General features: G+C 45.1%; 1 protein-coding gene across 3 annotated transcripts in view; it reads left to right on the forward strand.

Moving 5' to 3' along the window:
• The window catches only part of INSR (insulin receptor), a 109882-nt gene that overhangs the window by 36436 nt on the left and 58032 nt on the right, over positions 1-15414 (forward strand). For all 3 annotated transcript variants that reach the window (XM_026865089.1, XM_026865091.1, XM_026865090.1), the window contains exons 9-21: positions 153-320; positions 982-1183; positions 5915-6186; positions 6400-6542; positions 7183-7342; positions 7640-7739; positions 7998-8065; positions 8288-8517; positions 8839-8949; positions 9032-9191; positions 10048-10177; positions 10412-10546; positions 12169-15241. In XM_026865089.1, coding sequence (XP_026720890.1) covers positions 153-320; positions 982-1183; positions 5915-6186; positions 6400-6542; positions 7183-7342; positions 7640-7739; positions 7998-8065; positions 8288-8517; positions 8839-8949; positions 9032-9191; positions 10048-10177; positions 10412-10546; positions 12169-12523 — 2234 coding nt within the window. In that variant the 3' untranslated portion in view covers positions 12524-15241. Of the gene's footprint in view, positions 1-152; positions 321-981; positions 1184-5914; positions 6187-6399; positions 6543-7182; positions 7343-7639; positions 7740-7997; positions 8066-8287; positions 8518-8838; positions 8950-9031; positions 9192-10047; positions 10178-10411; positions 10547-12168 lie in introns of those variants that run through there.

Raw genomic sequence — 15414 nt, forward strand, 5'->3', positions numbered from 1 at the left:
GCAGGGAGAGCTTGTGTGCACCCTGGTGTGTCCAGCCCCCGGGTCGCTGGGTGTCAGTGGAAATGGAAACCTGCCTGTGTTTCTCCCTCATTCTGTAAAGCTCTCGCAGAGCAGTGGCAGTGACCTCTGTCTCCTTTCCCCCCCCACCGCAGTTCCATCTGTCCCGTTGGATCCGATATCTGTTTCCAACTCTTCATCCCAAATCATTCTGAAGTGGAAGCCACCCTCAGAGCCCAACGGAAACATCACGCACTACCTGGTGTTCTGGCAGCAGCAGGCAGAAGATAGTGAGCTTTATGAACTTGATTACTGCTTAAAAGGTGAGTTCTCCCCCCGTGCCACTCTTTCAAGCTTTCTCAGAATTGTCTTGAGATTTTTCACCCACTTTGGGGGTGCTCTGGATGCCTAATTTTGCTGGTTTTAAGACTGTTGTTCAAGAAACAGCTGTGTTCTCCCACTGTTCAGTTACATGCTACTGCCAAGTTATGTGCAAAAGCTGTCCAAAAACATATTTTTACAAAGTAATCAGATATTTTTTCCTTTGGAGATCTCCCTTCTACACTTACTCCTTTTAAACTGAGTAACAAGTTTAGTAACAGCCGTGGACATAGTAAGGGAAAATATCTGTGCTTCTAGAGATCAGTGGCCAAGTTAATTTTTGAAGACATGAAGAAATTCCCATTTGTTTTGGAATTCTTTTAGAACAGAATTTCACTGAGGACTCCCAAAATCTCACCTGCTGCCTTGTGTTACCTAAACTGAGATGAACAGCAGCATCTGAGCTCCCTTTCAAAACCGGCACAGTTCTGAATCAAAGGCCTGTCATAAAAGAGGGGAAAGCTGCTCGACCCTGGATGTGAAAGCTCAGGATGCCCAAATGTGCTGTGAATCTTGTGTACACTAGTTTTGGGTCTTTGCAGGATCAAACATCTGCTTCTGCCATGTCAAGCAGGAGTGATACTAAAATTGTTTTGTCCGCAGGATTAAAACTGCCCTCAAGGACCTGGTCTCCTCCTTTTGAATCCGAAGACCCTCAGAAGTATAATCAAAGTGAAAGTGAGGATGTCAGCGGAGAATGTTGTTCCTGTCCTAAAACAGACTCTCAGATACAAAAGGAGCTGGAGGAGTCTGCTTTCCGCAAGACATTTGAGAACTATCTTCACAATGAGGTTTTTGTCCCCAGGTACGAATATCGAACAGTATTGTCCAGGTGATCGGGGGTAGGGGAATGTAATCGATGATTGAACAAAAATTCTGGGCTGGATGTGGTGATATTGCCGGTCTGCTGCCGGTCTTATTGCCGGTCTTATTGCCGGTCTGGGCTGCCATGAGACTCTCTAGTCCAGCTGAATGTCGGTGTGGGAGCCTGGTGGGAGCTGAGCACCTACACCTGACTTACTACAGATTTGGAAGATCCTGCTCTTATTTCCTGCCTCTGGATTCTCCTCAGCTCGAGAATGAAGTGAGAATCCTTAACAAATAGCTAAATGCCTGCAGCTCATTTAAACTTGGGTGATGCCAAAACCAGCTCTTTTTTTTCTCTCCTCAAATTTTGTGGTCTAGCTTTTCATCCAGTTGAAAAGAAAGGGAAAGGGAAGTTTACCATGCCACAGCCTTGTCCTTTAGCGCGGTTATTTGCGGTCTTCCTTACACTTAGTCTGGGAAATACCTCCAATACCATGAGGAATGCAACTGCTGTGGGTGGTGAATGTCCTGTTTTGAATGGCACACACAGTGTCACATTAAGTGGTGTTGAATGTCTTCACACTTCATATGCAATTTACAGAGGAAGCTCTGGGAATCAGGTTAGAGTCTGTAATGATTTACCCTCTTCATGTCAGGTGTTTTGTGCTCTAAATTTATTCTCTGCTTACCGCCCTTAGCTAATAAACATTTCTTTTCAGCTGCTTGACAAAAGCTATGTTACTGCACTGAACATTTTTTATTACTGAGACACTGGACAGTCTCTCTTCTCCGTGAGCCTGGTTTGATGCCTGCAGTTGTCACCTGGAAGCTTGTGCAGAGTCACTCCTTTTGCTTTTTCTTTGCTGTTAGTGCTGATCAGAACAGGTTTCAGTCTGCAAGATGATGCCAGGACACCACATATTCAAAAGCAGAGGAGAACCAAGCCATGTACAAAAGCCAAACTCCTCTTGATGTAGGCAGACAATTCTGACAATCTGATTTCTTTCTTTTTCTTTTCTTTTTTTTTTTCTTTCAATTTTGTTGTGCAGCCAGCCCAGGATGCTTCTCAGGCCAGTTTCTGGGGTATGTATTTTAGGAAGAAACCAATCACCAAGATGTGCCACCTTGTCAGCCTGCTAAGGAAAAAAATCTCCACTTCCCCTAGGCTAACTAATCCTTTTAATACAAGCCCCTTCTGCTGTTATAAGTCAGCAGTAAAGATACCTTCCTGCTGGCATGTGTCCTGCTTGTCTTTTCTGACAGGCTCCAGGCTGTGGCAACATAAATTAGAATTAGTTTCCCTGTGAATACTGTGCCTGTTGCCTGCTCGTAGGGCAGCCTGTCCAGAGCCTGGCAACTGAATGTGAAGTGTGTTTTACTTCAGGTGCTTTTTGCGTGGCTCCTGGTACTTTCTTGACCTCTCTCCAGGCCCTGTGAGGACTCCCCTCGAGATAAGAAACCTTCTGCCAGTCACGGGGAGGAATCCCACAGATGAGGCTGGCCCGGAATATGAGATGGCAGGGGTGCAGAAGACAGAGCTGTTGGGAAGTTACTCCCCTGATGTCTTGTCTCCTTGTTTTCCATGTGCAGTTTTTCTCCTCCTGCCCTGTTCCCAGCTGTCGGATCCCTGGGCAGTGTCTGGTCTGTACGAGGCTCTGCTGCGGATCTGCCTTAGTCCAGGCCCTGATCTCAGCTGACTTGCTGGGAAACCCCTCTGGAAATCACAGAAGCTGTTCCTTCCTCATGTGCACTGTTGATTAGCTGCTCTAGGAGATACTGTCTCAAGTCTTGTGGGTTCATTTGCTCTGGCACTGGCAAGGCAAACGAGAAGTTTCTAAATGCTTCTTGCCATACCCACCTTCCCAGTCAGAGCTAGCAGGTATCTTTACACCACGTGCTTTGTAACCTCCCTTTGTAGCTGAACAAAGTGGCCATCAGAAGCTGATGCTTTGTTTCTTCTTTCCTGTGTTATTTGCTCTTATATTGGAATGAGTTTTGCACAGATTGGAGCAAACAGGTGATTGCACGCTGGAACAGGTTGCCCAGGGAGGTTGCAGAGTCTCCATCCTTGGGGTGCTCAGAACCTGACTGGACGTGGTCCTGAGCAGCCTGCTCTAGCTGCCTCTGCTTTCTGCAGGGGGGTGGATTAGACAATCTCCAGAGGTGCCTTCCAGCCTCAACCGCTCCATCATTCTGTGGAAAGCGTGGAAAGATTTTCAAAAGTAATAAAAGTCCTGAGAGGCAGAGGGGAACTAAATGGCTGCTATTCAGGATGTAATATCATGTATACTCTCCACTATCACTACTGCAGAAGAAGCAGTCTCACTCTTCTCTCTGTGTCTATCCTCTCTATTTCTGTGTCACACACACTCGTGCCATGACAAATATTAGTGGGTTACAGAGTGAACAAGATCTGGGAAACAGCTCACGTGAAAAGTAATAATTTTTTTTTTTTTTCTGGGTTTCCCACTTGAATCCAATTAATTGTACAGACAAAATACATAAATGCTTTTGCCAGCACAAGGGGGAAGACAAACCAGCTGTTCCTCTGCTAGTTTCAGGTGTGTGGAAAAAACTTGGCTTCAGCTAGCTAATGCATTTTTAAAGTCCCCCGACATGGGCTGTATTGCATGTGATAAGTTGTCACTTCCCTCCTTCTGTGAACCGAGAGCCACCACACCCTGACAGTCCCTGACAGCAGGAGCAGAAGGAGCCTGAATCTGAGTATTTCACAGGGAAGGTCATTGGAGCTACTTGAAATGGCCATAACGAGAATTCCACTAGAACGACTATGGGAAAACACCAGATGTTTGAAAACACAGCGAATTTGGCAAGAAAATTGCTGCAAATCCGGGATAATAAATATGAGAAGATTGGGGTTTACAGCTTCGAATGTTTTTCTTGCTTTCTATTACTTAAGTAGAAAGAAGTTATTCTTGCATTTTACTCTGTGTTGCATCAGTGGTCAAATTACTGTTTTACTTGTGAAAAACAAAATTCCCTTAAACAGGAGGAACAGCTGAATCCACAGTTTGTAAACAGTAGCATGTAGCTTTACTTTTAAGTCCAAACAAGGTTCTGGTTGACCATGAAGAATCCTTCCAAAGGAGGGAGGTGGCTTGACCCAGACCCGGGTCTCTAAACTCTGCCCCATTGTTAGGGGACACCGTTCAGAACAATGCACAGAGATAACAGCAGCTCCAAAATGAGTTAATTAGTAATTAGAGAAGACTAAAAACTGGAATGTGCTTTGCTGAAACCTGCCGTTTGGCATCCCGTTTTTTCATCAGGTGGATGAATATTCTTAACGTTGTTGTGTACAACCTGATGTTTAGTTTCAGGAAATTTTAAAATCATCTTTCCGGCTGGTTGCATTTGCCATTGGAGGAGAAATAACACCAGACAAAAGAGCTGATCTGCACGATCCCCCGTTGTAGTTGGCCAATAATTTGCCTGGTAGGCAGAGGGTGGCAGTGGAAAGTTCAGTTCAGCAGCAAAGATTTGCTTCAACAGCTTGTTACATTTTTAGCGACTGGAGACGCCTCTCAAGTGTGAGTTCAGTTCAGGGCACTCTTTGTACCCTTTAATAGCTGCACACACATGCACACACACACAAAAAAAAAAAAAGACCATCATCCCCTTAAAATACATGGTCCGGTTTTCAAATGGCATTAATTCCTTTTGTGTAACTAAATACTGTTACTGATTCACCACACTGGTTAGTTCCCAACTTGGAATTCCTTGTGGCAAATGTGTGGCAAGATATCAAGTGTTAGAATGAGGAGTCTTGTGTTGGTTCTTTTTCCTTTTTTTTTTTTTTTTTTCCCCCCAAGAAAATGAAATTTATGAACAGCTCTTAATTCTGTTGAATTTATTCTGTTAATTTACTGACAAAATCTGACATTAAAGTTGGCTCGTAGCACTCAACTTGCAAACAGGGGAGTTGACAGGATCACACTGCCAGTTCTGTTTTCACAACTGCAAAAAAAATTGATTTTCAGACTGAAGTGCAATAATTTGAGAGGCGAGATTTGGTTAACAAAACTCCACAGCTAATCTGTCATCTGAATCTGTGAGTTTTAAATGCGTCCGTTGGAAAGAACGTAATGGATTTGGTCTCTCAGAAAAATGATCTCTTCATCTCGATTGGGGTTCGGAGTGGCAGATCTCTCCCAGCGAGCTGTGAAACTGGTCTTAGGCTTTAGAAATGCAAGTTTATGACACTTGGAATATGTGGCACGCCTAAGGTCATCAGGCCTGGGCGCTGTGGTGTGACCTCATTCGCTCGAAGCTCGAATGTGGAGGAGATGAACTCCAAAGCATTGCAACACTGTACAAGGCATCCGTGAGGCAACCTAGGAAAGTTGTATTCAGCTGAGAGCATCTAGAAGAGCTTGAATTCTCAAGCAAACACTTTAGACTTGGATATTTTTAATTTTTTAAATTTTTTTTTTCCCCGCATGAAGTTGTGCACAGAGAGAGTCTCAGGGATACCGATTTTTTTAAAGCTATGTGCATTACAGGGGGTAAAACAGATTGCTTGGGGTTTTTTAAATTAAAAAAAAAAAAGTCCTGAATTTCTTGAACTTCTTTGTTACATTGCAAATGTGAGGCTTGAATTTGAGTTTTCAGAGGCACTCTGAACCCTCCCATTTTAACTCTTCCTTTTCAGGTGAACGTGTTTACACTGACTATAACAAATAACACTGCAACCCGTGTTGTTTATTAGGCCATCAAGAAAACGAAGAGACCTTGGCTCTGTGGCAAATGCCACTGTGGTGATACCCACCATCGCATCCTCTCCAAACAATTCTGCAGCAGCGTCTGAGAACGCAGAGGAACAGAAGCCTTTTGAAAAAGTTAAGTCTAAGGAGTCTTTGGTTATCTCCGGCCTGCGGCATTTCACCGGGTATCGCATTGAGCTCCACGCCTGTAACCATGACGCTCAGGAGTCCCGATGCAGTGTGGCAGCTTATGTCAGTGCCAGGACCATGCCAGAAGGTAATTATCTTCCTGAGCTTTGCTTTGGGTTGAGGACTGTTTTTCAAAATCCTGCTTTTCCTGTGGGAGCCAGCTGCAGTACAGAAACATGGTGTAGGACTGGTGCTATCTTTGTGTCCTGATAGGAAAGGATGACGGATGAAGTATTGGCAGTTTTGAATTTTGCCCAAGACATGAAATAAAACGTATTATTATTCATAAACTTGGTTCTAGCTAAGGCTGATGACATCGTCGGTCCAGTTACCCATGAACTGGTTGAAAAAAACACTGTGCATTTGAAGTGGCAAGAACCAAAGGAGCCAAATGGTCTTATTGTGCTGTATGAAGTGAATTACGGACGTCTCGGGGAGACAGAGGTGAGAATTTCTCCTTGTCCCTTAACGTGGCACATTTGGAGAAGTAGCTCCACCTGGGAGTCTGGGACTGTTCAGTCTTTAGTAGTCCTCGTGCAGATGGTGTTCTGTCCTCTTTGGTTTCCTTGTGCATGAACCAACGTCACCAAAAAAACTGGGACGACATCGAGAAATAAAAATCTGCCTCTAAGCTGCCTGTTTACCAGATAAGCTTATCTAATTTATCAGCTTTCTGCAGGTTTGGGGTTTTTTTTTTAGGAATTCTATTTCACAGAACGATGGAAACCATACGTCTAAATATAAGTTGCTCAGAGAAATTAAGAAAGCATTAAGCAGGCAGAAAGCTTGTGGGTGCAGAATGCCCGTGCCGTGGGGGTAGGAGGGTTTGCCAACGCCGGTCAGATTTCAGGGCTGAGCTCTAGTACAGCAAATGGCACATGCTCTCTGTAATCTGAACTGCTAAACTGTAAAATGAAAATCCAGGACAAAGCACTATATTGGAAAAGACCTGAGCGTGTGAAAGACCTATTTGTGTACGTTCGCCAGACGAGGAGGCGAGGTAGAAATCCTGGTGTGCCGTTACAGAGCTCTGGGTCCCTGCAGAGGCAGTGTAAGGCAGCTTTCCTCTTCCCCCCTCCTGCAGGAAGCACACTACTGCGTTTCCCGTAAGCATTTTGCCAGCGAGCAGGGCTGTAAACTCCGTGGACTGCAGCCTGGAAACTACAGTGTCCGTATACGAGCTACGTCACTGGCTGGAAATGGCTCATGGACAGAACCTACCTATTTTTACGTGGCTGATTATTGTGAGTTCATTTTATTGTTAACATTCGTTCCCAGGTTATTTTTTGCAGGATGGGGGTTTAGCAAGCAGTGCCCAGAGAACCGTTGGGAGCCATAAAATACTTTCCAAAAAACCTGAAATTATTTAGAAATGCGTGGCTTTGCTTCATGAGTTCTCATTCTGTGCAGCCTCACATTCTGTGTCTGAAATAGCTTCTAGTTTCATGTTTGTTCCAGTTTATTCAAGGGGGAGATTTTATTGAGGAAGGTGTGGATTTTGGACCTGTATAATATCTCCAGTTCTCTCTTCTCTCTCTTAGTGAACGCTCAGCCTAATATTGCTGTTATAATTGTTCCGATTATTTTTGCCATAATAATTGCTGGAATTATTGGAGCTGCTTATGTTCTTGTGAAGAAGAGGTGAGTGCAATTTTATGTTGTTTTCACCAGAACAAGCAAAACTTACATCCAAAGTTTTTGTTTATTTGTTAGGAGTAAGCCTGTGTTTATTTTCTAATTTAGATAATGATTGCAACATTAATTTAGTTTAGGTTTGTCCCTCTGGAAACTGGGACAGTTTGTATTTGCTGCGTGCTGGGGGAATTAATCAAACTGCCTTCAGTTCTAATGTGTCAGAGCCTGTAAATGTGCTGAAGAATTTGTGTCTCTCTCTTCCAGACAAACCGAAGGACCAACTGGACCCCTCTACGCATCCTCTAACCCTGAATATCTCAGCGCCAGTGATGGTGAGAGCAGTGAGGGCTTTCTTCCCTGACTTATTTCTTGTGTAGTCATTCAGACAGCGCAGCAGTTTGGGATTGGCATCGTCTTTATGGAGTTTTCTAGTGTTTTTTTTTATTTTTAATTCATCCCCATGGCATCCTGTGGCAGCACTAAACAAGGCTGCTACAGAAATGTCTTTCGAAAGACACTTGCTCAATTCAGAAATGTTTCCCTCTGCTCAACAGTCTATGTCCCCGACGAATGGGAGGTTCCACGAGACAAGATCACCCTCCTCCGTGAGCTGGGACAGGGCTCCTTCGGCATGGTGTACGAAGGGATTGCCAAGGACATAGTGAAGGGGGAGCCAGAGACTCGAGTAGCTGTGAAAACTGTGAACGAATCAGCCAGCCTCCGTGAGCGCATCGAGTTCTTAAACGAAGCTTCTGTGATGAAAGGGTTCAGCTGCCATCATGTGGTAAGCATCGCTGGGCGCCCCGCGTGATTAGCAAGTCCCATCACAGAACTAAGAGTTCTTTAGCGCTTTCGGATCTGGATGTTCAGCTTGCAAAAGGAGCTCGTCTGCAGAGGCAGTTGATCAAAAAGAGCTGGGATCTTCCGATGGCATATTTCATAAAATGCACCTGCATCGTTTCACCTTTGCTCTTTCAAAACTCAGCGTGACGGAGGCTTTGCGGTGCTGCTCTGAGCACCTTGCTGCAACCCCCTCTTTTCACAGCTGGGCTCTGCCCAGTGTGTTCGGACACAACCTTGAGGGAATTTCTCACTTATTTTCCAGGTTCGCCTCCTCGGGGTGGTCTCAAAAGGACAACCTACTCTGGTGGTCATGGAGTTAATGGCACATGGAGATTTGAAAAGTTACCTTCGCTCTTTGAGACCTGATGCTGAGGTAAAGACAGGGCAGAGGGAGTCTGTTGTGCAACAGAGTAACTTGATTGGGTTTTTAATACTTCTTTATTCATTTCTTGTAGAATAACCCTGGTCGTCCACCACCAACACTGAGAGAAATGATCCAGATGGCTGCGGAGATCGCTGATGGCATGGCCTATCTGAATGCCAAAAAATTTGTTCACAGAGATCTTGCGGCTCGTAACTGTATGGTTGCAGAAGACTTCACTGTAAAAATTGGAGGTACGTAGTGTGGGATCAGAAGATAATTCTGTGGGTCGTATTTGTTGTAAAGGCAAATATATGAAGCCCAAGACCAATGTGGCCAACGCAGGTGATTTTCATTTTTTTTCACTTTTGGAAATGCCCTAACAAGGAGACGTTGGTGGTGGAGAAGGAGCAAAAAAATCTTTTTCTTCCCTGTGAAAAAACTGTATGGACTTTAGTAAGAAGATCATCTCCTTTAGAGCCAGAGCAGCTTTTCTCATCTTCTCTATTCTCAAACCTCTATCTACAAAGTTATTGTCTTTCCAGCCTGAGGGTTATCTCACTGTTCTTTGCTTTCATGAGAGTTATGACAAAGAAAGTGTTCAGTACAACAAACCAAAAGTTCATAATCCTATCAGTAGGTCGGGTGCCTTTTAAAAGTCAGTTATCTTCCACAAGAACCAGTTTTTAACCCAAACCCTTTTAGAAATAAGTAAATATAACATTTAAAAATAAACCCAAACCCCACAGCGCGGTGGTTTTTCAGACCTCTTTGGACTTAAAGCCAAGGCAGTGGGGTTTCAGGGGAAAGAGAGCTCTGTTTTACTTAAAGGGAATGAATAGAAATAATGTTTAGAATAGAAGCTGTCACTAAAAATTTTTACTCTGGAGTCTCTATCACGGCTCCGTAGAAAGAAAACACAGGCAAAAGGCAGATGTTTTGAATGTTAATCACAAGGTGACGGATGACTGCAGGCTGGGCCACAGGAGGCATGCTGGGTGTATGAAAACAGCCTGGCGTCGAAGGAAGGAAACATTCGTCTGGAGTTGTTGCACGGTAAAAGTAACGTGGAGGGAGAGACATTTAACACATCCCAATTGCTTTTCTCAGACTTCGGCATGACCAGAGATATCTATGAGACGGATTATTACCGTAAAGGAGGCAAGGGCCTGCTGCCTGTGAGGTGGATGGCACCCGAGTCATTAAAGGATGGTGTTTTTACTGCTTATTCCGACGTGTGGTGAGTTGTATTCTGTAATCCCGGGTGGATCCCAGCTCAGGAGCTCACTATTTTAACACACATAGTTTAAATTGTGAGTCGCTTACAGAGAAAACAAACCCATTGTTTTGAAGCCCTCTTCTTAAAAATACAGCCGTGTTCTTTGAATGTATTTTCCACAATAGGTCTATCGCTTGTAGATCTCCGGGCTGTCTTGGGTTTCTTTCTCACTTGGGAGTCTTCTCTCTTTCTTAGGTCATTTGGTGTTGTCCTCTGGGAAATCAGCAGTTTAGCAGAGCAGCCGTACCAGGGACTCTCCAACGAGCAGGTGCTAAAGTTTGTCATGGATGGAGGATACCTGGATCAGCCAGACAACTGCCCCGAGAGGCTGTAAGTAGTAAAGCAGGCGGCAGTCGACCAAGCTGCACTCCTTAGCTAAAGTGTGGCCAACAGAGGTACCCCCACATGTGGCACCTCTTAACCCCTTCTCTGCTGGGGAGGAACAAAACAGATTTTTGTGAGCCACCTCTCTCAGAAATTCAACCGATGGGTTCTTAGTGATCCAGGAATTACAGCCCTGAGCCAGCCTGTTTGGCTGGGAGGGAAATTAAACCCACCTGGACCTTACATTGTGAGTACAGACTCAAGAGAAGGAAGTACAAAGCACTGGAAAAGCTTAAGATACAAATAAGCACTGTATCAATTGCCCAAACAAAATGTTTTTCCTCCACTCCGGACTAGTGGATGGCAGTTGGCTTATGTCACGTGGCAAAGCCTGGCCACCGTCTGTACCCACGTGGTTACAGAGGCTGGAGAGCAGCTTGTTAATCCCAGGTCTGCTGAGGTTTTCTGTCATTCATCTCCATATTACCTAAATAGTCTTGAGAATTACAACTTTTTACTACTGATTTTCAGAAATCCAATTTATGGCTAATGAGGAGAGAGAGGCAGGAGAAGGCTGTGCTGAGCCAAGAGGCTGTTTGTCATGGCCGAGGCCTTTTCATTTCTGCTGCAGACTCATTAAAGCACAAAGCCAGGCTGCCAGCAGGGTTAGGGAGGGAAGGAGGGCAGTGAAAAACACCTCGCAGAGATTCCAAACTGCAGCCAGACCTTCTCCCGCGCTGGGGTTAAGTGTTATTCTCCACAGCTGCTCGTGACTGCCTGGAGCTTACTGCGTCCCCAGCTCTGCCAGCACGGCTGCGTACCCAGATGCTCCCTGAGCTGCTTCTGTCAGATTAATTAAAAAAAATCCCGTTTAACCTGAGCTAGGGCCTTGTGGTGGGTGTCAGGAGCCGCTGCTGAAGCAGCGTGCAGCAGTGAGGGGAAGGAGCCCTGCCTGGCAAAGGGAACACGGAGGTTGGTAACTCACTGGTTCTGGTAACCTCTTAGCCCAGCCCACTTCTGGCCAAAACAGCACTTCCAGAGTCAAAAAATAAACATGTTTCATGAGTATCCTTATGAAAAAAGCTGTCCTGGATATTTGTCTCTCATGGCCAGTTACAAACTCTAGTTTGAAACTTTATTTGTGCTTTTAAGTTCTTCCTCCACAGTGTCTGATAACATATGACCTCTTGCCGCAGCCTTTCTTTTGGGTGGGGTGTTTACAGGACCTCTGTCCTCTGCACAGCCTCCTATTTTCCTTGAAGTTTTAGGAGCTTTGTTATCTTTCAGGCTGAGTTAAAATTAAAATTGAATCAATTAAAAAATTGTGACTTGGCTATAAGCACACACAGAGTATGTGAACTGCAGCCCGGTTTCCTTCGGAAGCCAAGTTAAGAACAATTGAAGGAATTGGAAGGAATTTTTGATCTAGACAGAAATAGAGAAAAAAAAAGGAGTGTCAGGATCTACAGGCAAATACAGAGACTGGAAAGAGAACAAACAACTCGGAGTGTCAGAGGAGGAGTGTGGCTGGTGGGTGGTCTGACGTGGGTACCAGTCCCGCTCTGTGCCAGCCCAGCCTACGTGAGATTGTTTCTTCCTACCCCTGACTCTCGTTTGTCCTGCTCTAGGCACAGCCTGATGCAGATGTGTTGGCAGTACAACCCCAAAATGCGCCCCACCTTCATCGAGATCATCGAGATGCTGAAGGAGGACTTGCACCCCAGCTTCCACGAGGTCTCGTTCTTCTACAGCGAGGAGAACAAACCTCTGGAAACGGAGGAGTACGAGATGGACTTTGAGAACATGGAGAGCATTCCCCTCGATCCCTCCTCCTACTCGCAGAGGGACAAAGTCCTGGGGCGGGACAACGGACCCTCCATGGCTCTCAAGGGCAACTACGAAGAGCACATACCTTACACTCACATGAACGGTGGCAAGAAAAACGGGCGGATTCTCTCCATGCCCAGGTCAAGTCCTTCCTAACGCTTCCTGTTTGGCCCAAGGGTTGTGTCTGCTTTTTCCCCCTCCACAAATCTCAGGACTCTTGTTATTGCTGCCACAGTGTATGACACACATCTACAAACTCTTCAGATTTTTAATCATCTTACGATTAATACTTTTTTTTTTTTTTATTGCCAAGTTGACTGGTTGTCAGTGGACTTATCTGTGAACATAAATGGAAGAGGTTTCCATGGCTGCTGTCCCTTCTGTAACCATGGTTTCAAAACAGGAAGCGACCGTGTAAGTTGAACTTGAAGGAGGAGCATCCACGTTTGCCAACAAAAGACGTGAAATTTGCTGGTATCTGAGCTACAGCGTTAACGGTGCGGAACAAAACTTCTGCAGGACAAAAGCATTTCCAGTAGAATTCCAGGCTTTCAGGCATACTCTTCACTACAGCTGAAGGATTCAACACATCGGTCGGACGCGCCAGATCCTCAGATTGACCAATAGCTGCTGCTTTCATACTTTTTAAATGGGTTAAACCCCAGGGGTGCGTGCGTGTGTGTGTATGTGCGTGTGTGCAGTATATATATGTGGGGTGTATATGTATAGGAAAATATACACTTCTGGTTTTTTGTACATAAGTTTTGTATGTTCTCACAGAAGCTTTCCTCTTCTTGGAAGTGTGTACTTATCTTTTTTTTTTTTTTTTTTCCCCATTTCCCTGGAGTGACCGAATCCTAAACAGATTATTTTTATACTATGGACTCTTGGGAGTAGGTTTTCTCTCATTAACAAATGAGGAAAATGTGCTGGGAGCCAAAGGAGCAGAAATCTGAGATTTGTGGGTACTTTCAAGACCAAACGAAGTAGGAGTCCCCTGACCTGAGATACGGAGTTTTCTGTCCTTACAGCATTGAGTATATATATTGTTTGTTGTAACATATTTAAAAATGTCTTTAGTTTAAATTTTAACTTCATATAAATTATTGACTGTTGATGATCCTTTCGGAGGAGGGGAGAATTTGGGGGATTGTTTGGTCTTAAAGTGGTCCAAAGATTTCAGAATGAACTAATTTTAGCCGATTACCCTTTTAGGAGCTATGAAGCACATGTTAAGTTTATACTTGACAAGGCTTTGTAATACACTTTCATGATTTATACGACGCAGTCAGCCGGCTCCAGTCGAAGCCCTGAGATAAAGTAGTTGGGACTTCACTTGGTTTGAGGGGCTGAAGGACGCCAGAACATCCCAGCCCTGAGTCCTGCTACTCCTTGGCCCCCGCATCCCTTGCTTTGCCAGCAAGAGAGGACGAGCAAGAACTCCAACCGCAAAAAAAGAGACGCTAAAGCCGATCTAAAGGGGGGAGAGCACAAGGCTCTTGGCTCTGCACGTGAAGCAGAAGCTGAATGTGACTGTGGTTAGCTACCTGCTGCCTGTCTGCTGCTGCTCAGGCGTCCGGCCTCGTGCTGCCTCCAGGCCATCGGTGTTTTCCCGAGATACCCACCCTGTGTCCCACAGACTTCCCAGGACGCCTGCGTTAGCCACTGCTTTCAGCTCTTCGGGATGTCAGCTTTTGTCTTCTGAACCGTGCTTTGTTTCGCTGCTGTTTGCATAAAAAGACAGAGCTGATGAACGCTAAGATGTTAGAAAATAATTGTGAAACTAAACGTGTCTTGTAGTGATGAGGGAGTGTGCTGGCAGGGAGAAGTGCTAAAGCAAGAAGTGGAGGTGATCCATGTTGCCAGGCCCTTGTCACGCAGAAGGTGGTTTTAGAAGGAGACAGAGATGCTCAGTCCTCCGCTTCTGGCGAAGGCCAAGAGCCAGTTCGTGCTCTGCCGGGAGAAATCCGGGTTCTCCTGCCCCAGTGAGAGTGGGGACACCGAGCTGCTCGGGGCTTTTTATTCCAGCCCAGGCAGTGCAGCCGATTTCTCCCTGAATCTGAAACAAAAGGGGCTGGAAGCCGTAGGGAAGAGCCTCCCCGAGCCCCCTCCCCTCAGCCACGCTGCAGCCAAAGCCCCCGGTGCAGCAGCAGGGGGGACGAGGGACTCTGCCCCGGCACGAGCTGTCGGGCCTCGGGGCGGGTTGGATCCGCTCGGTCCGGACAGAGGGGGAGGGTCCAGGTCGCTCACGAAGTTAGAGATGGAAAATGTAGAGTCCAGACATGGGTAAGAACCTTCTATTTCAAAAGGCCTCATTTACATTTCTTCTGCTTTACGCAGTAGTAACTGTTTAGCAGCTCTATACTACACTGCAGGAAAGAAGACATATTCTCACACTTTTCTAAGGAAGAGAAGTTTTTCTTATTAGAATTTTTTATTTATTTTAATATATAAAACACTGTAAAAAAAAAAAAAAACAGCAAACAATTTGTTTTCTTAAACACACAGAACGTGTAAATTTGTATCCGTAAAAATCTTGGCAGGTGGATGTGGTGGGATTATTTTTGTCCTGTTCTGGTGCAGTCTACCTCAGTGTTTCTTAAGGATATTTTTACTACTACGCACCTCTAAACCTGTTTAAATATTCTGGTCTGGACCTATTGTGGATCAGGGAAAATCAATATCAGCTGATTCCAATACTAGGGACCATTCACCGAAGGGAATGGGTAGGAGAATGGCTCGTCACTGTTTGTCACTGATCTGAGCTGTAGTGACCAAAGGAACTGATTTATGAATTTGGATCTGATATTCCCGTATCATCCTCTTAGTTCTGTTGTGATTTAAAAAAAAAAAAAAAAAAAAAAAAAAAAAAAAAAAAAGGAACAAGAGAGCCATTTAAATGTTTGGACTTAGTGAACTAATGACCTAAGAGGAGTGGACTGCTTCCTTCTGGAGCAGCACTTGCCGGCGTGGAGCAGGGACTGTGACCAGCCCTTGTTGTTGGAATTGGATTTGGGGTATCTTGGTCACTGCCCTCGCTGCACACA

Source organism: Athene cunicularia, assembly GCF_003259725.1.
Source record: "Athene cunicularia isolate RWA chromosome 28 unlocalized genomic scaffold, athCun1 chr28_part1, whole genome shotgun sequence".
Taxonomy (NCBI): Eukaryota; Metazoa; Chordata; class Aves; order Strigiformes; family Strigidae; genus Athene; species Athene cunicularia.